Raw genomic sequence first — 23,981 nt, 5'->3', positions numbered from 1 at the left:
AAAAGTTTCATTTGAATCTGAACTATTAAAAACACTAATGGATGGCTGAGATTTGCCCTACAGGGAGCCCTGCTGGGATCCGCCCTGCAGGATCCCTGGATCTAAATACTCCTCTCTCTTTTTACATTGGAAAACTCTTTACTCTAACCTAATTGGAAGGGGAGGGGCAAGTGGGGCCCGAAACAACCACCTCATAGACTGAGGAGTATGGGCTCCCTTACCGACTAGGCTACCACTCATGTTCACATTAAGCTAGACTCGCCTTCACAAAACAATTACCGCTCGGGTGAATTTCACCTTGCTGCTGCTGCTGGTGTGTCAATTCTTGATCACATTCTTTGCTTCTTTTGATAATGAAAAACAGAAGGAGCCATAGTTGTGAAGTTGGGGTGGGTGGAGGTAATGTTGCTGAATCACCCAAATACTTCGTTCAAGAACAAACAGACAGTGGAGGATTACGTATCATATGCTTTGCAAATCTTGAACAATTGACAAAATTAAAGAACATGAGCAGCGGTACAGGACTTGGCCAAGTTCAACCTTGGTTGTGGTTGGGTTAAATTTATAGTGATGTTCAGAACATGAGTAGTGGTACCGGACTTGGCCGCGTTCAAACTTGGTTGTGGTTGAGTTTATTTTATAGGAATGTCCAAGGTGGATTGATGCTTAAATTTTGGATTGCGAATTGTAGATCATGGAATTATCATGAGAAAATTTACAAAAGTGTTCTGATAACGTGCAAAATAGATTTGGTTTGGATAGGAAAAGTATAATAAGAAGCCAAAAAGCTTCCCCATCTGTAATTTTTGGATTCTAAATTCTCCGGTTCATTTCTGATAATGCATTTTAAAATCCATCGCCAAGCACCTAGAATGCTATTCTGCCCAATGCAGAATGAAATTCGGAGGCGGCCAAACACCCCATACTAAAGAACATTTGTGCCTAAAGAGCAACATAGCTACAAAACAAGAAACCATGGCACAAAGTCTTAGTAATATGGAAAAGAGAAACTCTCAAGATGAAAAGGACATACATAATTACCTTCGAAAGTTGCTCCAAACAGCAGGGACTCCCTACTTGTCCTTTGAGCGATACTGCATATAGAAACCATCCAATATATCCGATCCTATAAAATAACGAGGAGCTCATGCGCATCAGATAGTTCTGGAGACAACTATAGAGTCCTGCATGCTGTCAAAGTATTGCTTGGAGAAAAATCCACAATACATAACTATTATTCCACGGTTTTGGGGCTAGAGCCAAACCTACTCGGCAATAGCCTCCTTTCTAAATACTCTAGCTTGTTTGAACCAGAAGCAGAAACATAACCGAGAAAGCCCAATTCTTTGCCTGCACGTAGAAACAAAATTCCATCTTTTCAAGCAGTATATACATTTCCCAAGTCACTGAATATTCACGAATGCTCCATCATTCCAAAGGTTACCACACAGTAGAAATTAAGTACATCAACCAAAGAGGAAAAAAAAAGAAAAACGAAAACATGACAAAAAACTATACACTGCTCTAACAAAACACAGGTACAGTCTGACTTCTCCTGCATTCCCTCCCTCCCTCCTCACCCAGACACATATGAACGAATAAATATTATCATGACATAAGAATTTCTATGCGTAGAGAGGGGAAGCAGAAGGTCTGGGATAGGCAATCCTTCCAGAGGCTTTTCCATCAGTGCTATGGCTGTCATGATTAGAAGCGTGCTCTTTTTGTGCAACTTTCCCTGTGTCCTGAAGCTTCTCTAAAAAGGTTACCACCTCATCCATTCTGGGCCTTAGCTTGGGCTCCGAAGATAGGCATTGAAGTGCGAGGTTACCGGCCTTTAGGGCCTGGCCCAGTGGATAGTGACCTTCTAGACGGACATCAATAACTCGAAGAATTCTTCGCTTATTTGTAAGATACGGTTTCGCCCACTCCACCAAGTTGTGCTCTCCGGATGGCCGGTTCTTGTCTATTGCCCGTTTACCAGTTAACATTTCTAATAGGACAACTCCAAAGCTGAATACATCGCTCTTGGCAGTTAAATGACCTTCCAAAGGAGAGAAATGCAGTCAATAATTAGACAAAATGACATACTCCCTCCGTCCCTAAAAGTTAGGCACTTTGGTGCTTTTTCTTGTCCCATAAAATTTGCCTACTTTGAATAGTCAATAGCAAAATTTGGTGAATGTCCCATTTTACCCTTTCCTTTTGCACGTGAAACAACCAATTCAAATAGATAAAGTACACTTCTCAGACTGATGCAAGCTGTTTAGCGCCAAACCATTTGCGCCAGAGCCAAAATTTGGGCCACCAAATTTCAAATATTCAAGTACTGGTCATAGTACACGGGTATTTTTGGAAGGTTTCAATTTCCATTGTACATCAAATTTCCTTTCTTAAAAGTTGGAATTCCCAAAAGTGTCAAACTTTGCGGGACGGAGGGAGTATTACTTTAATGTCGTTGAATTGGCACATTGCTAATAGGAGGGAATAATACAGAAATGACTTGCAATTGATTACCAAGTTCGTAAGGGGTATGTCTGGCTATTACATTTGTGGAAGAATTTGCAGAGCGAAAAGACAAGCAAAGGGAGAAAAGAACATAGGAAAAATAGATTCACAAACTCATTTTCTTCCCTTTTCTCTCAAAATTGCCTCCATAAATATCAGGTCGAAAAACAACCTAGATGAATCCAGATAGTGAGAATGTGAAACATGAAAGGTGGTATTCGGAAGACCAACTAAACAATAGCTCAAGGCTGGTCAGGTTGAATAGAGGACTGAAACAGCAATTGTAAATACAGATTTTGTAATTTTTCCCAGGGTGGAATATAGTTTTAGGTAGAAAAGAAGATTATTTAAGTGACAAATCCCATAACACTGATTGACGATCTTATGGATAGCTCAAGCATTTCCAAAGACTACTTAATCTCTAGAGGATGAGAAACTGAACCAACTACATAGCATCTTCACCGAGGAGTGAGATCTTCTACATATCATCACTCCGATCCTTTGTAGGATTGCTAATTCGTCTCTATGGCCATCTACTTTTTCTTATATACAACGTAATAATCTGATCTGGATCAGAGATATACAATAATACAAAAGGGACCATTTAACTGGAAAATGAAAGTGACTACGAAGTAGACTATGCAAATTTCCACAAGATGAGAGAGATAATAGGACAGCTGGAGGAATTTGATGGGTAAACGAATGAGTTGAATTTACCACGTAACATATTGTACAAACAGCAGATGAGAATATACCTGTTGATAGATACTCTGGTGCAGCATATCCAAAAGTACCCATGACCCTAGTGGAAACATAGCTCTTATCACCAGTTGGCCCGTCTCTGGCCAACCCAAAATCAGAAAGTTTTGCAGTGTAGTCCTGCAAAATTATAGCACAAGGATGGTCACTAAGTCAGCAACGAGTCAAAAATTGCCATATTTCTTATATGAAGTCAAGTGATGCATGCTCAGTTACATTACCGAGTCGAGCAAGATATTAGACGTCTTGAAATCCCTATATATTACTTTTGTCTCAGCATTGTGAAGAAAAGCAAGTCCCTTTGCCGCACCAAGAGCGACTTTCATACGAATGCTCCAAGAAAGTGGTTGGAAATAAGAGCCCCCTGTTTTCCACGGTATTGGGGTTATGCTAATTACACAAATTTTATCGTAGGAAAGCTTAACTTATGTTATTGACATCATAGCACGATAGCAATTTGAAATGGCAGTTAAAAGAACTATGTAAAGAACTCACTCCTGAATAAGTGGTTTTCCATGCTTCCCTTGGGCATGAACTCGTAAACCAAGAGCCTCTGATCATCCTCAAAACAGTATCCGATTAACTTGACAAGATTAGGGTGATGAAGCTGCCCAAGATAGTTAATTTCTGCCTGCATATCCAAAGAAGAAATTGGAAACCAGAGTATTGCAATTTTTTTCTCTCTTTTTCCCCCCACCAAAACAACAAATAGATCAACGGAAACAGGGGGTAGGGTTTCAAAGGCCCTCAAAGAAAACGACAGAGTTGAGCTAAATAATGGGTTTTTCAAGCTTGGCGAAACAAAATAATTCAGCTCCAAATAGTTCAAACTTGGCTTGTTTATTTTTCTATTCAATCTCAAATGAGTTTCAATCCAGCCAATCAGGACACACATTCACGAATTAATAACATTCAAAAAGTGTTTAAGCTTGGTATGTTCACGAGCCAGTCGTGACATAATTAATTTTTACAAGCTGAACATAACCCAAGCTCGAGTCACTTCATTTTCAATCGTAATAGACTTGCTGTCTAGCTTAGTAAGAAAAAATGGGAACTAATCCACAAGTACCTTCTACATCTAAATCGTCCTATACCAAGAAGTTCATAATTATGGCCTTCAAAGTATCATACCTCAGGGCAACTGGAAAAAAGACTACTGACGAGGTGAAATTTATACTCACCAACCATTCCTTATGACCTTGAAAACCTTCTTGATTAAGCCTCTTCACAGCAATCACCAATCCAGTCCCAGGCTTTGCAGCAATGAATGAACGCTCATCGATCCAACCCTTGAAAACTGAACCAAATCCGCCTTCTCCTAATACACTATCCGGACGGAAGTTTCTGGTGGCGTTTTTGAGTTCGCTAAAAGTGAAACTCTTTAAGTTGGAGGATTCCAAGATCTCTCCCTCACTCCGACATGCTGCAGGTACAGTAGACGACTTGCTACTTGAATTCCCTGAATTCACACCTACAAAAAACAATAACACATGTTTCCAAAGATGAGCATAAGCAAACTTAAATCTCCACCATTAATCATCCAATAAGGCTATAATCACAATGTTTTCACACAAAAGAGCCCATTATGTATTAAGCTTGGAGTATATTCAGTAGAGCCCCCTTTAGAGAAAAATGAATTTGAAATTGCACAAGCAAGGAAAATTCCAATAAGTAAAAGTCCAATTAGGAAAAATATGAAACATCAAACATTGACATAAACATAACAATTGCACAAGAGTAACCATAATTAATAAGCTTTAAATAGCGACCTCTTTGAAGAAGCATCAGTTCAAACTCTACAAGTCAAGGAAATCCCGGTAAATAAACTCAGATTTGGAAATTGGAATCATATGAATATTTAGCAATCACTCAAATAATTAATTCTTTCCTTTTCGGTTTGGCAGTTCTAATTGAGGATCCAAATGAAGAGCAATATTGAATTAGGATCAATACAATTCTACAGCAAAGTAAGCTGAGTGTTCGTTATTCGATTTTCACTAAAATTGTAAACTACAGATATCCAAAATTCACAGTAGATTTATGTATTCTTTTACTTTTCCAATCTACAAAGAAACTGCTAGATAACTCAAACAGATATCACAACAAACCGGAACTGATAGCTACTGGAGTACATTTTAGCACAAAACATGTATCTGTCGTGGGATTGGTGAAACTCTAAGATCTAGGGGATAAGAATTCCAGAAATCAAGAAATCAAAAGTAGGACACATTAATACCAGATTTACCTTGTTCACTGCTACATAGGAATTCTCCAAAGCTCCACACACACACATGAATATAAACGCAGGCAAAATGTAAGCAAGAATACCTGTATGAAATGGGCTCTCAGCCTTGATTCGCTTGCTCCAGCAAGCCCCCATGGAAGCCTCAAAATCTCTCACAAAAAACCACTCAACAATTTAGCAAAGAATAAAGAAAATGGAAAAGTCTCAGTTCCTCAACCAACAACTTGAAGAAACAAAACTTGCTCAGGTTCAAGGAACTTTCGATGCAACCCAACAAGACCCGTGAAAGGAAAGAGGAAAAAAAAAACCCAGAAAGAGAAAAATAATCAGATCTAATGTGAAACCCCTGATTTTTCTCTCTCCAGAGTTAGGTGGCAGCCGCCAACTGCCCCCTCCTCTCTTTTTCAAAAACTTTCTATGGCAACTAGTTTGGTTTGACGGGTAAATTCTTGGGAAAAAGGAGAGAAGCGTCACGGAGTAATGATCTGGTTCTTCACTTTTTATGTATTTGGGATTTTGGATGAGGAAATCAAGGAAAAGTTGGGAAAACAGCAGGCTTTGTTGTTTGTTGGGTTACATATAAAGATTTTATGCAGAGAAGCCTTTTTTGGACCTTCGAGAATCATATACAGTACTACGACTTTTCTTTTCTTTCTTAGCTCATTGGTTTGTCTCTTCTGCGTAACAAGATGCTTCCCGTGCCATTTTGTTTTACTAGTACTGATTTAGAGAAAATTTCAAAATGGCACCTGAATTTTCACTCTAATGTTATTGAAACATCTGAACTTTACTTTATTTTAATTAAACGCTTGGACTTTCAAAATTTCCAAATTGAGGCACCTGCTGTTAGCTTTCATCCATTTCCTTCACAAATCGACTGATGTAGCTCATTTCTGACGTTAAAGGGCCCCACTATACATGTTAGGAAGTGAACTCAATGCACACAATCAATGAATAATAGCTAATTCCAACTGGTACACTAATTCATACCTAAACTTTAAAAATGAAGTAGGGTTGGCATGGGTTGTGATTGTGTGCATTGAGCTCACTTCCTAACATGTTTAGTGAGGCTCTTTAACGCTAAAAATGAGCCACATCAACCGATTTGTGAAGGAAATGGATGGAGACAAACGACAAGTGCCTCAATTTGGAGATTTTGAAAGTTCAGGTGTTTAATTAAAATAAAATGAAGTTCAGGTGTTTCGGTGACATTGGAGTGAAAGTTCAGGTGTCATTTTAAGATTTTCTCATTCATTTCCTATATTCGTGTCATTTCTTTCAATTATTTATATTTTTTAATTTATGATGATTTTTATGATGATGAGAATTTTGTATAATAGAATTATCGGCAACTATTAAATAAAATTTATATTTTATTTATTTATCCAGATTGAAAGATATAAACAATTGAAAATTGACACAAACTCCAAAAATGGACAAACAAAATAGAACAAAAGAAGTACTCATGAATGTGGTGCTAATTTATGTCTAAATTTTACGGAGGCCAAATATTTCAACAAAAATGATACTCACATAACAATCCAAACACAACAACTTACACAACCTCTCACATGCATGTGGGCTCCACACACATTACTATGTGTGGGCCCCACATATATGTGAGAGGTTGTGTAAGTTGTTGTGTTTAGATTGTTGTGTGAGTAGCATGTTTGATATTTCAAACTCTCTCTTCATCTAAATATATGAAGAAAGGAATATGTAGCTAATTTATTGTATGTTTGAACTTCACGGAGATAAAATATTTAGAACTTCAGAGTTAGTGAAGGGTTTGCCTGGTCTTTAACTTTTGGCCTCCAAAATTAGTCAATGTGTACCCAAATTGACCCGGATATTCGATTATTAAAAAAACAAGAAAAAAATTCGGATGATGTGAGGTGGTAGAACTCCTAAAATCATTTGGTCGCTTTCAATACTAGTAATTAATCATGTTACGTAAAGAAAAGGCTTATCCATGTGGTTGTTCTCGTGGTGGTTTGATAGGAGTATCTTTTTCCGACATTTGACCCTTCTTGGTTTTAGGCTATCTGCAAATAATGATTGATTCTTTAAAGAAAAGGGACATTAAGTGAATCTTGATTAAATGAAAATGAGAGATAACTCACCAAAAGCACGCACCTTGAAAGTTGGAAGATCATTTTCATGATCTCATGTGTACAACCAATATTCATCACCGTTTCCTCTGACGATCCAAGTTGTTTATTTTAAACATTTGAATGTGTTTTTTATATTTAATATAAAAATAAGGTTATCGGACATAGGTATTCATTCAAACGAAGCATATTTATTACAAGAGCGACAATGCATTTCTCTTCCATATCAAATGTGAGTCAACCAAACGTCAATCTCATCAATCAACAGTCCAGATTAAAAATAAATTATTATCGGTCAAAGTTATTTATTACCGATCAAAGTTTAAAAACATATCTCAATCATTGATTGTCGAGATCGACGGTCCATGTGCCACCCTAAACAGCACGCTACACAGGTCGCCCAGCAGCACACCCTAATTAGGCCTCGTTCCGTTAAGGTTCTTATTTTTAAAAAACTTATTTTCCGTTTTACGAGACAAGTCATTTTCTCTTAGCGGAACGGAGCCTTATTATATTGGGACCGTATAGAGATTTGTTCGGAATAGAATGCTATGGATGGATAATGACATTTTTGAAGAAAAAAATAGTGAATTTTCGTAATTAATAATGGCATTTTCATAAGTAAAAGGCGGATAAAAAAAAGGGGACTATTTATAAGTCTCCTGGACCTTGTTTGTTTTGGATTTTGAGGGATGTTTTTAAGAGGAATAAGTGAAAAGAAATAGATAGAAAAAAATTTATTGGGGACCATATGCAGGTGCCAAAAACGAACAAGCCCCTGATGTCTGGGCCGTGGGAATGCAACCAAACCCCGGTTATGGGTGGACCAAATTGCCATACGGGTTATGTTTCTCATTTCTTTTTCAATAATTATATCTGGGCCTATGCTATATCCCATGGCTTTGACCCTTATCGAACGGGCCTATGCTAAGTATGTTGGTTCGTGAGTAACTTTGTCTGAAATTAGCAGTTAAATTGTGATCATGAACTTGGTTTAGAAGACACAGAAAAAAGAAATGAACTGGAAAAACAAGTACACTTTGAACAGAGATGTTCTATCAACCCCTTCTCTTACGGGGTGTTTGTACAAACAAACCCATGTAGATTGGATTTCGTTTCGCAAGCCGAATATGGGCTCATCGTTCACATTGTTCACAGTGATGAAAAGGAACCTCCCGTCGCAGAAATTTTTCATGTAGTAAAAATGTCAAGAAGTCCGCGCACAGATTGCAATTGGCGGATGAACTGATTCACCGCGTATCTGCAAGAGAATTGATTCACCAATCACACTGGATTTTGAACAGTCTCTATGTATTAATCCGCTTCAAACCAGCCAACCGTATAAGTATCCCACATCCTCAACCTACATCAAAATAACAAAGCATAAATATGGAAACATTAATCAGTAAAAGCAGTCAATTATCTCTCTTGCCTAATACTAGATAGCAAGGACAAAATACCAGTAACAAACAATAACATAGTAATAGTAGGCCACACATGAAAATGTAAGAGCATATGGATTTTCCCATTTGCAGTAATGTTTTGGGTTGCATGAAATGTATAAATCATTCATGGGAAACATGAAAGCATGATCTATCCCCAGGGGGGAAATAAATGAATGCGTGATCTGTTCCCGTCAATCCTGTCATCAAATACGAAGAAGGTGATATCCAAATTCCAAGAATCCTAACACCAAAAGCAGTACACAAAATGGAGCGGTTACTATAGTTTACTACCGAAGAGCCAAACTTAAAAAATGCACACCATAAAATACGAAAGTTATACATCCGCCCCAACTCCTCTGAGCTCTAATACCCCAACGTATTTTGACCCATTATTAATCTACAAGGATTCACTAGATTAGTAGATTATTGCTTTTTCAGGCATTTGTTGAACCAAGTTATTCTATTCTTTTGTTCAAATTTTCTAAGCCGTCCCAGGTGTTCACTGCAGAGGCAACAAATATCAAGGTTATTCCCATAGCAGTCCGGTTGTGTATACATCGGTTGGTACCTCTACTACGTAGTTGATTCTACCGCAAGGGAGAATGTCTTAAATGTATGACAGTCCTATTAAGAAGGGCACGTTGTAGACATGTCCATCGTGCACCTGAGATTGTGTAACTCGTTGGAATATATGCAATCTCAGGAAAACAGCATCGTCCAACTTGGCGAAATAGCAAGCTGACTCAATTTGACTCGTACAAAATATTTCAGCAGAGGGCCCCTCAAATTTGTGACAAAAAATGTCAAGCCAAAACCATAGCAAAATCTACATTGACACCAAGCCAAGCTGCTAGGCTACGAGAAATGATTATCATAGTATCATACAAAGGTTCCTTCAAAGTGTGAATTAAGTAATATTTTAGGATAGATCAATGTAGAACATTAATTTGGAGAAAAATGATGCATGAAAGATTTTATTAGTGTCGTAAGACTTGTAACATAAAGGAGTGATGGGTCAAGGCTGAAAAAAGGAATATGTAACATGCATTATGCATAGATGTGAAACTGAACCTCAGGGTCAAGTTCAACTGCGCAGCCAGAAATCAACATTAGTGGAGGCAATTATTGAACGCAACTTATATTTAAAAAATTCACAATAGAAAACAATAAGATGAGAAAAGAAATTTACACTCAATCAAGAACAAACCAAATATCACCATTTTGTTCTCTTGTCAATTTATTTAGTCGTTGAATAAAAACTCATCTTAAGTGATTCTATTGCGTATTTAGCTCAGAAAAATTATTTTTACTTCTGAGATGAAGAGAATGAGAAAAGTTATGAATCTGAGACATTGACAAAGAACAAATAATAAGCACACAAGCCCTCAATTATTGTAGCTTCTCTTGGATTACCAACCTGATACGCTTCGAAGAAGAAAAGCTAATATTTCTAAGACTCGAAAAGTGACATAAGTACAAATTAACTAGAGGTGCAAATTAGTTGAAGTATTAAAAAAAGGGGGCATGTGCCCCCAGGTGCTCCCTCTGCCACTGCTCAGGGTGAGATTGATTAATTTACATAGGACACTTTGTTTTTACTCTTGCTTAAACCAGAAAGAAGGCAATAACAAAAATAATGGTGAATTTTTTTTTTCTAAACTACAAGGAAGGGAATAATCTGTAAGTCTCCATCAGCACCATCAAAGGTGATCTTGCAGTTCTATTTATCAGTACGATACCTAACTATGCTCTTTTAAAGAAATTCTGCCCACATATAAGCGAATTTCTATAAGCGAATTTCTATCCATGTCCATACTTATTACCCTCTGAAACACACACGAGTCAATCAAGACATTTTGTTCTGCCCAAAATGTTAGTACAACACTGACTCTTTATTTAACTCGTCAATAAACATTGTAAATATCATAAATAAGTAACCGGGCTCAGCAAATGGAACTGGTAATTTTTGTAGTAGAAAGAGGACAATTTTTGACCTAGTTTAGTCCTCATGCAGTCATGCAACCCATGTTGAAAAGACAAAACAAAAACAATAAAATCAGAAGAATGCATAAAAACCAGCCAATCCAACCAGAATTAGGCTATAATGAACTTACCGTTTTACATTCTAGGTGACGCACATCTTTGATGTACTGGAACAATCATCAGTCATCGGAGGATTTACTTTCACGATGGAAGCTACATTTCTGTAGTCGTCAGCTTGAGGTTCTTTGTCAAAACTGAAGTTCAGTCGCTTTTCCACAGACTTGACCACAGCAGTTCCTTTTCTTCTCTGATAAGTGAACACAATTGTTCTATTGGATCTCAAATGATAAGGAGATGAATCGAAAGTCTTTCCATCCGATATCTCAATGTTGCCATTACCCAGACAAGTAGTTCCACACAAACTTCCATCTTTCAACCCAGAATTACCTGTTGCCTTATCTTGTTCATCAGAAGTATTTAATCTGCTTTCGACCGCTTCCCCATTGGCCTTCCCAAGCTTATTCGACTGCAGAGGTGCTGCAAATTCTTTTTTTCTCTTCCTTAATATGGAAGGTGTATTGGGAAAACTCTTGGCAGCAGTTTTTAATATTGCTTCTGGGCTTTGCCGAAAGAAGCCGTAGTCCTTGACACAAGGTGGAGTGTAGAAGTTCATAGGTGAAGTGTTTGGACTAGGGTCGAACTCTTTCTGCATCCATGACATATCTAAAAGATCCGAATCTGACGGTACACACCTCTTCAGTTGTGGTGGCCCACTGTACACTGAACCATACACTGGAATATCAAATTGTGATAATACTCCAATCACTTTTTCTTGGCTAAAATCACAATATGTTCTACAGACCTCAAGCTCTATATTTGAACAACTACTTTGAAGATTTCGATCAGATGACTGCAGATCGGAGTTTACAACTACAGAATCAACAGACTCATTTGCTGGAAAACTTGAGGAAGGACCAACATGTTGGAATGGTGTTGAAGACTCTAAATTTTTCCTATCATCTTCTATTCTACATATATCTGTATTTACCGATGAAGTTTTGGCAGTTAAAGCCGATGTCTTATTTGAAAGCTCAAACAGTTTGCTAGTTGAAGCAGTTCTGTTCGTGTCTTTTATGCCATTTTGAATGCCATCTTTTGCAACTGGTGGAAGGTCCCCAGTAGCCAAGTAGAAATCTAACTTCTTCCTTAAGGAACTATACCAATGATTCTTGATTGCATTATCAGTCCTGCATAAATGAAACTTAAATGAGCAAGTATTATTACATAATACTAGGTCTATCATACCACTTTTCAAGGCTTTACAAACCAAAATATCATAGATTTCTAGCAGGGCTACTATCATTATATGGCTAGAAACAAGCCTCATTTGTTATATGCAAAGAAGGGTTGAATACCACCCTATAACGTTAGGGCTGTAGTGATAAAGCATATGTAGACATGACAAGGAAGGTCTTTATATCTCAATCGCATTAACATGCCTTGCCCCATTTTTCCCATTTTCAAGAGATCCTCTAGAAGATGCAAGCTACCAAACCGAGAACAAAACATCTCTCTACAAGGTCTCCGGATGGTGAATTCGATATTGGTCTACTTAAATTAGAACCTTCATTTCCTTCCAGAAACATTATGGCCCTGTTGGGTTTGGGTTTTGACGGAGATTTTTTAGAGTAATGAGTGGAGAGAGAGAGAGATAGAGAAAATTTATTGGAGACTGTGTCCAGGGGTTTTAAGACCCCAAAACGAACAAGGCCTATATTTACATGAATAATACCTTCCAGGTAGATCCTTAGCTATTTCAGCCCATTTGTTCCCATGCACACGTTGGGCATTCATGAGAGCAAGTTCCTCCTCCGTGGTCCAGGCATCTTTTTTTATATCTGGATTAAGATGATTGTGCCACCTAAAAATATTCAAGATAACATCCAAGGTCAATAAATAAATCAAAGCAATTCTAACCGTCGATGTCTGAATGGACCAGAAAACTGAGAAAGAAACTATATAAACACATAGTACAAATTTCTCATTAAAATAATTCAGGAAAGACATGTAGAAGAGTTCTGCCACCATAATCAAGCTACAATTAAGTGCAATGATTGGCTGTTCGGTGCAAAACCAAAAGAAAATTGATAAATGTTCCAGAATATCACCTCTCACGGCATTGTTTCCCTATACGACCTGGCAAAGACTGTGCTATGAGAGACCATTTTGCAGGTCCAAACTCGGATACCAGTTCAATGATTTTATCATCCTCCTATGACCAGAAGGAGCAGTAAGAACAAATTTCACGTTACAATTCTCGCAACAAAAAATGTTTCTAACTCACAAATGCAAAACTAGTAAAGAGAGGAAGAAGCCGGTTGCCAACCTCCTGTGTCCAAGGCCCCTTGACAAGTTCAGGATGGAGAACCTTCTGCCATCGATGGAGACATTGCACGTCTGATCTATCAGGAAAGAACTCAGCTGTATAGAGATCAATTTCTGAAATTAGCCCACCTTCCAGTTCAATCATGAAGTAATTAAGTAAAATGCGACAGAATAATGTGTATTCATGTTTCTTCGTATTAGCCTCAAATTTTTTGGACGATAAAATGATGTGGCCAAAGGTTCTATGACAGCAAACGGTGTACTGGATGGTAAGGTTTAAGTTCTACAAGGATAGAACGTGAATTATCTTAAACTATGCAAACAATGATCTAATGCTCAGCACATTGATGGGTGATGAATTACCAGGATCATGTGCACAAGGGAACTCCCTAGATTAGTAAAATATGATTCAATTGTTCTAGGAGAATAGGTGCTCATGAGGGAAGTAACTTGCTGAAGTTTAAAGGAAATAAAATATTAGGAACTTGAAACTGTATCTAATAGCATCAACCTTCTCGTCATGTAAACTAAGCAAAGTTCTTGTAATTCCTAAAGCTCTATATATCTTCTTTTAAGCTGTTGGCAATGCTGAGCCAATACTTACCCTAATGTAGCTTAAAACTTAAAATATCTGAATTTTTTTGGACGGGCTATTTTCGTGATACAGGAAGTTTCACAGTCACTAAACGGTGCTTCCTCAGAATGCGAAGAAGAATGGAAAAAAATTTCATCCAAGCATTTTAAAAGCCGGAGCCTATGCAATGCAGTTTCATTTGATAGGATGCCAGAGAGGAAAATATCTAGCTTTCGTACGGTTTTATTGCAATTACTGAACTAAATCAATTAAGCATCTAACTCCTTGGTGGAATTAGCATTAGCCGAGTACAATTACTCAATTTATCTTTTTCTCTTTTCCTCTTCCCTTTTGCAAACAACTGTCATCTCCTTGGCTAGCTCTTTTTGGTGAGACCTGTGGTTATTACTTATTTTGCTGCTTATTCTCAGCACTCAAAGAGGATAGAGGCTACTGTAGTGTCTATTTACGGGCAGCTGAGGGATGGATAGAGTCGCACATAGTGAGGAAAATACATGAACTTTGGCTAATATAAATCTGCCCCCTCTTTCTATGTAGCATGATTTTGGTGCATGGGCTCGCCATAGGACGAACCCTAAGGGCATAAAGGGGACAATACTATGCAACAGCTATCAGGATATGAGGAGTTGTATTGGAATGAGGACGCTTTGCTGTCCTTAAGGAGTACCAGTGTAGCAGCCATGTCCACTTATGAGAAGGTGAGAGATGGGTAGATACCTATATCAATTACAAGAGCATCCAAACCTGGTTAATATAGCTTTGTTCCTGTGCAGTGCACTTTAGATGTGTATAAGCTAACCAGAGGACAAAATTGAATACTGACCAAGTGGGCAGAGATATGACATTCGCAAAGGCGAGACAAAATAAGAAGCATTCGAACTAGTAATCAAGAAATGGTTGGACAACATAAAAAATATTGAAAACCCCCTTATTAGATCATTATATGTTGTGGCTGTTGCCAATGCTGCGCACAGGACAGCAGCATAAACTTCAGATTTTCTTCCACGAAGTGGTTGCCTAGTCACAACCATCATTCTCAACTTAAGAACCTGACATCTCAATATTGAACTATTGGGTTTGTGAAGCCTGATTGGTTTGGTTTGCGCTTAGGTAACATTGTACTGTTAGCCATTAGGTCATAAATACTTTCTATACGTCGCAACCAATGTGACTCTTGTGTTCTCTTCATTCAATGCATAGTGAAAACTCGTGTGAACCAGTATTCAACTACACAATTGAGGAACCACGTAAAAATCTGTCTTTCATGTTTACATTCTTTACTTGACTGATCTTCACATGACGTGTGTGTTGTGATTTGGCCAATTTCCCAACATGTACTGGCCCCAATACCCTAGATTTTCAGTGACCCAAAAGGATCCTTCATAGTTCATACAGGTTACAGGGATCATAGCCCCATCACCAAAACATTAACATATAAGTGTTCTTTGTAATAGAATTTTACAAAATAGACCAAAGCTTAGATTCCTTGCATTCCAAAGGTTCTCCACATGTCATCCAACCGATACTGTCTCTCCCCCAAGGAAGTTGAATGTTGGAAGATACGATGTAAGAGACAAACCGGTAAAAGCAGAATTGATTATTAAAACTAGTATCCTCTATTTACATATATTCTGGAACATGAAGCAAGTTTTGACCATCCCGGAATTTGGATTTGTTACCACTTACCAGCTAAACATGGATTGAATCCAAACCTTTTATGACATTTCCGAAACCTCTTCTTTTCCTATTGCACGAATAAAATAAAATACATGGAATTTGTTTAACATAAATTCATATTCTTGCTAACTATTTTTATCGGCAAAATTTGGAATTTTAACCGAAAGGTCCATAAAGAGGAGTGTTAAAAATCACAACAGCAGGCCATCCAGTAGAGGTGAGTGATGCGACGCTAGCCACTGGATTACATTTAGAAAATTAGTAAACAGATACTTGAGGAACTACAGAGAAGAGAGGAACCTATTTTCTTCCAAGATCTCCCCTTGAAAACTGCAACAGCTCTTTTCAATGTATCATCCTATGGAAATTAAACGGCTTATGAGTATATCAAGGGAGACGAAATGATAAAAACAGAGCACGATTACCATCTACTGTAGAGACGAAATGATAAAGAAAGCACCAATGTGAGTGAAACCTAAAAAAATGAGTGGTATCTCTAAACTTAGTTTGATGCATGATGCATCAAAGGTAAAACCAGATGTTCCATAAACCAACATCGTTGCATAACTTTCCAGTTTTCTGACAAAACATCTAATCTGGACCTACTGAGCTTGTGAGAATCTACACAATGAATCCAAATACCCATAGGCTTCCAGCTTGTAATGCAACTAAATTCTTAAAATAAACTGCTTACCTCCTCTGGAGTCCAACCCCCCTTTGCCCGCCTAATAGGTCCTCCTTTCCTCCTACAAAGTAGATTCATTTTATTAAAGCTAATAGCTAGAACACTGATCACAAGAATATGCAAAAAAAACTTAAATACGATCATATGACCTACTTACCATTCTATATTATTTTCCAACCCAAGAGGAATCTATACCATGCAAAATGAAGTACAAGGCTTTATGGATAAGTGAAAAGAAAACAAAAATGCCACAAGATTCCCAAAACAGGAAGGGAGCTGAAATTTTGTTGCATAACTATTCCTAATCCATAACTTTCCAATTTTGACCCGCTGAAGAATTCTTCAAAGTTTTTCACTGTCTTGATGGTGAGGGACATTTCTGTTCTTAAAGAATGCAGCCCCAAGGTCCCTACCTGGCTACGCATCATTCCTAGATCAAATCCCTAATATCCCTTGTTCAAAACATACTCATCCTCTTTATGTTTCTAATTAGACAATAAACCAAAAGAGGCCCTCTTCACTATTTTTCTTAATTGGCTTGCCTGTGATCAATTGTGCATGCTTATGTACATTTGATTGGGCAAATTATATTTTTCTAAAATCAGTGGAAATTATTAATGTTTAATATTTTTTATTTAGCTTTTCGTCTTAATCTTTGGGATAAACCATTTGTCTCGACGTGAGGAATCTGAAAAGCATAAATTATGGACCAAAATTGGAAAAAGACCAAATAATACAACCCTAAGACAGTGAAAAACGGTCATTAATTTTTTATTTGTTCGCTTCACTAGTGTACTTTTGGGGCTTTTAGTCATAATTTTTTACTTTATAAATTTTGTTCGTTAAGACAAATGATTGATTCAAACAAATTGATGTGAATCTAGGGGGAAAAAAAAAGAATGACCGAAAAGAAAGGGACAATAATCCTGAATAATTCCGTCCAAACACACCCTAAATGTTCTGTGTATTAAATTAAAGAGGGTGAAGTCCATTTTACCACATGTGGTTTGAGGCTTGTGCGAATCACCTCCCTGACAATGACCACATAACCCCATGTAGTTTATGTAGAAAGCACGTTGTTGACAGATTAAAGAAAATGACCTTCAATTCTTCTTTGCCACTGTAATGGCCTCCGGTGAGTCCAGCCCCATTTCCTACAACTCCCTACTCCACCACTCTCCACCACCAGAATAACAGAAAAACAATAGAACTATGTATGAAGGATTTCCCTTTCATCTTGTTAGACGAGTATGCAAAGTAGACATATACTACATATATAGAGGCCGAGTCTAGGCCCCACTAGTTAAAGTTTTCGGCTACTGGAACTTCCTCACTGGGACCCAATAAGCAACCATCGTCGTCCTGTGGCTATAATCAACAAGCTTGATGAGGATGCCGTGACCCATGAGTATGTAGAGTATGGGCAGAAGCTTAGCTTGATCGTCAAGATGGAGTTGATATCCTTTATCAGATTTCACACCTTACACTCCCCATATGACATAAGTGGGCACAACTGCCTTATGGACCCCATTTAGTTTTCAACTCCCTAATGGTCAGGAACAGATTTGATAAATATGGAGGATAATAGCCTCTTACTTTTTTGGTTTCTAGGCATGGCGTGGAATGCGTGATTACAAATTTAGTAAATATTATATGATACTAAACAACTAGAAAATTGGAGGAAATTAGATACTACTCATCTGCTCATGCATATGCTGCGCGGGGAAGGGGGAAGGGGAAGAAGTGAAGAGAATGCTAGAGAGAGAATAAGAGAAAATATCACTTTTGTACTTTTGAAGAATTAGCAAGGGTGTTTTAGTCTCAAAGCCCATTCTAAACAAAATTGTGTGCACTGCACATTCGGTTAATTAGACCAAAAATTGTGACAGTGCATTTTAGTCTAGAAACTACATGGGGTTAGGTGGTCACGTTGAAACGTTAGGGAGGTAATCTGCATAAGTCTTAAACAATAAGGCGATTATTTACCCTACAAGGACTCCCAATAATTTTTCCATTTTCTTAAGACTGAATAATGGTGTCATCCAAGTATCTAACTATTTATACAAAACGGGAAAGAAACATCAAGAATTCATTCTTGTTGTGCTTTTCTCTAGGGGAATCAAGACATAATGCTGGATGAACTAAAGATGAATAGCTATAAGCATCCTTTTTTGAAACTAGCTATAAATGCATTCGAAAGCTATAAAACTGGGGATAAATTGGGACAGCAAAAATAACTACATGTCTCCTTTAGAAAGGAATTCCTGAAAAGGAACATGACTATTGGATGGAGGGAGTATCCCACAAGGGTTTGGCTTAACTTATCTTCAGATTTCAAATCAGTAGCCTTGTTGTAACCAAGAGCCTTTTGCACTAGGTACCATCTTTTATAAATTATGTTACCAGTGTCTATACCAATTAGCACGTTATTTCTAAGGTGGTTCTTGAAAACAAATGGTTTGACAATAGAGTATATTGATGTGGTTAAGTACATGGAAGAAACAAGCGAATTCCAATCACAGTAGGACTACACAAAGGGTCCACTTTGTGTCCTTACCTCTTTGCCTTCGTAATTTATGAATTAACTAGACATATTCGAGATGCTACCCATGGTGTATGTTGTTTGCGGATGATATTGTCTTAGCAGATGAAACTACAAGTGAAATTAATGCTAAATTAGAAGCTTGGAGAGAAGCATTGCCATGAAAAGGATTTTGGATTAGTATGAATAAACCAGACTACGTGGAATGCAATTTTAGTGGTAGTAAAAGTATGAGTGTTGACAGAGTGACCCTCTAATATCAAGAGTTACCAAGAACAGAGCTTTTGAAGTATCTTGGCTCAACTGTTAGTAGTTAGTACGGATGGACAGATTACAAAGGATGTCACGCATATAGTACAAGTGGATGGGTCAAGAGGAAGATTGCTTCGGGAGTGTCATGACCACAGGATACTTACAAAGTTGAAGGGGAAATTCTAGGACTGCTTTAAGACTTGCCATGTTATATAGTACGGAGTGTTGGGCTACTAAGAAACAGCATGCGAGTACAATGAGTGTAGCTGAAAAGAGAATATTAAGAACGATATATGGTAAGATTTTGTGAGATGGAATTAGAAACAAAAACCTTCGTGGGGTGGTAGGGGTAGTACTTATGGAAGCTAAGATGAAAGAGAATGGATTAAAGTGATTTGGACATGTCTACCGTAGATCGGTCAATGTAGTAGCTAGGAGGACTGATATGGCTACAGTAGATGGTAACACTAAGGGTAGGGCTACAAACGAGCTGAGTTGAGCCGAGCTTCACATTGCTTGAGCTCGGCTCACCCTATTTTTAAAGGGCTTGAGCTCGATTAGAGCTGGAATTTTTTGGCTCGAGCTCGGCTCACTTAGTAATGTGCAAGCTTGAGCTCGGCTCGTGAAGCTCGGCAATCCAATGGGCTAAGAACCCTCAGCTTTGAACTTTGAAAGGAGGGAGCCTGGGTTCTTTTTCATAGAGCATCCATGACTATTAAATTTGGTGAATCCCCGATGAGGGACTAAAGGGAAGCAAACCACGCATTCCTTTGTATAAAGCTAAGCTATGGACACAACATCCCTTCGATGTGTGCTGCCCCAGCCGATGGTTGACACGTGGAACAAGTTTATATTAAATGCTATATGAATATAAACATATAATATATTTATAAACCTATATATATATATATATAAAATATAGGCTTACGAGCCGGCTCGACCCAAGCATTCTACAGCTCGAGCTCACCTCATTAACAAAACAAGCCAAATATTATGGCTTGAGCTTGTTCGTTAGTGTACTGAACCGAGCTTGAATGAGCTCTTACCGAATCGAGCCATGAGCCACTCGCGAGCGGCTTGGCTCGTTTGCAGCCCTAACTAAGGGGTAGTCAAAAAGACCTAGGTTTCTCAGATATCACGGAACACAATGCTCTCAAGAAAGTTCAATGGATAAAACAAATTCATGTTGCCGATCCCAATTGATTGGAACTTAATGCTTGGTTTGGTTAGCGAACAACTCGTAACAACCATATGTTTAGCCTAAGAGATTATTAGGTTTAATAAAACTTTCAAGCTCAGTAACAATGAAACAAGTTCCAACTCCCAACCTTACTTTTGATGACTATGAATCATACCACATGCAAATTATGTGTAGCCACTATCATCATTGAATGAGATAGAAAGATTTCTATATGTTTGTGTACCAATAAGTCTAAAAGAAAAAGAATTCAGTACAAACTATCCAATTCAGTATCCGCAATTTTTTCAGATGCAATTCTTAAAAGTCAATACCAAAGGCAGCTACAGTTCAAAATGCAGAGGCAAAGGAGCTATTTGAGTATATCACATTACCGATGAGCTGTCGAGCTAGTGGTGGGGCTGGATATCCCTGGTGACTTGAGTATAGGACTGCCACTGCCTTCAGAAACAGAAGAGCTTGGTGTAGCTTCTGATTGTTTGTTCTCGAGACAAATCTCTTGTATTCTCACCTCAGCCATCTCCTTTCTAACATCACCTGGACAATCACCTTAATCAACATTCGATGCTGAAAACTAATTTCTGAATCTCATCAGAAGCACCACCTCACCAATCCCATAAACAAAGGCCAACCAATATACCAAGTGCAAATTCAATACCACGGTGAATCTACCTCATCATTGAGACGTGTTATCACCCTCCAATCATAAAGTACACTTGCTTGGAGCCGGAAAAATAACGCCAGATGAAGCATTATTACCCACACCAACCCTCCCGTTACTGATTTATTCTTAGTGATTGATACCAAGCAAAAATTGAAGTCCGAAAACTGAAATTGAGTAATTAACTACCCGATCCAATGCCTTCCACAAAACATAACATTTGCACTGTGGGATTCGGTAATGCGTACACAGTGGCTAATAATTGGACGGTGACACCACGCGTCATATCACTGTTCCAATGAATTACGGACCTGTATAACGAGAGAAATTTCAACACAACGGTGATTCCACGTCATCAACGGTGATTTCAATATAGTCCGACATTGCTTGGGAGTGGAGTGGGTGATCACTTAATAACATGAGGGACCTCTCCACTCATTGCCAATTGGTTTTGAGTTGGATATAAAGTTTTCACATAATCACCTTCCAACAATAAAGTACACTTGCCTCGGGCCGGAGAAATAACACCAGAAGAAGCATATTACCCACCCTAACCCTAACCCTTCCATTACCTAATTATTTTCCAGTGATTGATACCAACTGAAAAAGTCAAACCCGCACACTGAAATTAACTACCAGATCCAACACATTCAACTATCCTAACAAAAACCCTAGTTTTACGAAACAATAGTTCTAAATTTGCACTGCCCAATACATACATAAGGAATTTAAATTATGCGCAGCAGTTAGGGTATAAGATGAGAAACGCACGAACGAGAATTGATTTTGTTTCAAAGGAATCGAAAGCAAACTACCTGTGCTTGCGGAAGTTGAAGTCGAGGTTGTTGGGTACGCGGCAGTTTCAGCTCCTTCAAGCCCAAGAAACGCTTAGAGAGAGAAACTTTTCGCTCGAAATAAACCTTCCCGTTGAGAGCTGGAGAGGAAGGGGAAGGTGGAAATAGGGCCAACGACTTGTCCGTTTGGTGCCGTTATTAAACCTAGCGTTGGTGGGTTAGAAAGGGCTAAAGTACACTTTTCATCCTTTGCTTTATTAAACCTAGTGTTACTTTGCCCCTTATACTTTCATTTTCACTTGTTGAGCCCTCACATTTCCGGTAGTGTCAATTTCCCCTCGCTGTTAGATTGGTTAGTTTTAGTCAGAAGAAAATATTATTGCTCCATTATCTTGAAAACATGTCTATTGATATCGATTCATTGAATATAAGATTTGAAGACATAATTACTTTCTCTTTCACTTGTTAAGCCCTCACAATTTTCGGTCAAGTGTCAATTTCCCCTCGCTGTTAGATTTAGTTAGTTTTAATTAGAAAAAAATATTACTTCATTATTTTGAAAATATGTCTATTGATATTGATTCATTGAATATAAGATTTGAAGACATAATTACTTTCTCTATTCTCCCAAGCTTTCCACCTCATTTTTTGAGGGGCCATCCACCTCAATTTCTCTGTAAGTATGGTTATTTTTTTAATATAGCAACCATGTAAATATATATTTTTAAAATAACCGTAAAAGTTGATTATGTATCTTTAGGGGTACTAGATCAGTTGTCAAAAAATTCAGCATAGCAACCTATAGGTTGTTATGGGTTTGAGTCAGAGCACATTCATTCATACATTTAATGTAACACATAACACATTAGGTTTGTAGGTCCATCAATTAATAGTAATCGGATGTTCTTCTTGTGTTCTTCTTACCATTTGTGAAAAAAAAATTTGTCCACACATTTTGTGTAGATAAGAATTTTACTTCTTAAATATGACCGACCATCTTTATTTTCTGTCAAAAATTATCATACAAAAATTATTATTACATGTCACTTTTTTTTATTTATGAAAATGTCTTTTAATGCTTCAAAGTACTCATCATATAACAGTTTTCAGTACACAGTAAAAGATACTTTATGAATTGCATATGTAAGAAAGTGGTGTATGAAAAGGTATTTTTCCAGAAGATTAAAAAAAGAAGAAGAAGAATGTATTTTTCCATATAAAATGTCAGTAAAAAAAAAAAAGGGTTCATACTCTTTTATTTCTTAGCTATATTGCCTCGTTCGGCTAAATAAGCCAACTGACTTATTTTTTGTCCTTATTTAATTTTTTTTCGTATTTGTTAGAATTTCATCAATTTTTTGAGGATTATTGCATCATTGTGATAAGAGGAATCTAAAAAGTAAAAAATTACAATCGAAACCTAATTTTTTTTAATAAACACAAAAACAAGCCAATAAGCCAATTTTTTCGTCTTAGATATTTCATTTGCAAATGTCCCCAACATAAAGTGTCTTCCAAGTTCCGAAAATTTGCCTATCGAAATTTTAGTGTCATGTCCATGTACGTCGGTGCTAGATTGGACCTATTGCTTACACGAAGGAACAGTTAGAAATCATAATTCCCAGATTAAAGAAATTTGCAGTGAAGTAAACTGAGAGAATGCAGTCAATTAGATATTTATGGAAAACAAGCAAATAAGACAACACGGGAATATGAGATGTTGCATCGAGCACGGCTACGAACTCAAATATATGCCGACCGTTAATTTGAGTTTTCTTCTTGTGTATTTTATATATCGGTTAGAAAGCTGCTGAAAATTTTTGTCGGCTGTTATTTACTATTATTAGTAACTAATAAGATAACAAGGCAATTTCTATAAATTGTTGGATGTGGGTTATAAAGGTCAACCGTAAACAATCTTCACTCTCAGAGAAAATGACGGCTCGGGACGTGTTTTGATAATTAATACCCGTCAATGACATTTTTCAGCATTAACAAATGTTCTCAGCATGTCTTCGACGGGTATTAATTATCAAAACACGTTATTGACCGTCATTTTCCCTCACTCTTATGATAGTTATCGTATCGGATAATCAAATGTGGTTTTATTTTCTAAACAGCCCATGGCCAAAAAAATCGAA

The 23,981-nt window shown here is 37.6% G+C and overlaps 2 protein-coding genes across 3 annotated transcripts; both read right to left on the bottom strand.

Annotated features, from left to right (window-relative positions):
• Window positions 1–1,373: 1,373 nt before the first annotated feature.
• Window positions 1,374–6,103, bottom strand: LOC131322019 (receptor-like cytoplasmic kinase 176). Its single transcript, XM_058353111.1, has 6 exons — window positions 5,596–6,103; window positions 4,449–4,738; window positions 3,763–3,898; window positions 3,489–3,631; window positions 3,264–3,387; window positions 1,374–2,044 (listed from the first exon to the last, which is right to left on the bottom strand). The coding sequence occupies exons 1-6, from the start codon at window positions 5,645–5,647 to the stop codon at window positions 1,626–1,628; spliced, it is 1,164 nt and encodes a 387-aa protein (XP_058209094.1). The 5' UTR covers window positions 5,648–6,103; the 3' UTR covers window positions 1,374–1,625.
• A 2,464-nt stretch (window positions 6,104–8,567) lies between these two features.
• On the bottom strand, window positions 8,568–22,023 carry LOC131322017 (transcription factor MYB3R-3-like). 2 transcript variants are annotated; one of them, XM_058353109.1, is made up of 9 exons: window positions 21,862–22,023; window positions 20,760–20,922; window positions 16,403–16,454; window positions 16,009–16,066; window positions 13,438–13,532; window positions 13,220–13,323; window positions 12,844–12,972; window positions 11,183–12,298; window positions 8,568–8,986 (listed from the first exon to the last, which is right to left on the bottom strand). In XM_058353109.1, the coding sequence occupies exons 2-8, from the start codon at window positions 20,903–20,905 to the stop codon at window positions 11,194–11,196; spliced, it is 1,689 nt and encodes a 562-aa protein (XP_058209092.1). In that variant the 5' UTR covers window positions 20,906–20,922; window positions 21,862–22,023; the 3' UTR covers window positions 8,568–8,986; window positions 11,183–11,193. The 2 variants fall into 2 exon arrangements, with proteins under 2 accessions (XP_058209092.1, XP_058209093.1); XM_058353110.1 differs by having other exon boundaries at window positions 20,760–20,912; window positions 21,862–22,018.
• Window positions 22,024–23,981: the final 1,958 nt, after the last annotated feature.

Source organism: Rhododendron vialii, chromosome 4a (assembly GCF_030253575.1).
Source record: "Rhododendron vialii isolate Sample 1 chromosome 4a, ASM3025357v1".
Lineage (NCBI taxonomy): Eukaryota > Viridiplantae > Streptophyta > Magnoliopsida > Ericales > Ericaceae > Rhododendron > Rhododendron vialii.
The sequence above is the reverse complement of the archived record's forward strand: the minus strand, read 5'-3'. Positions and strand labels throughout refer to the sequence as shown.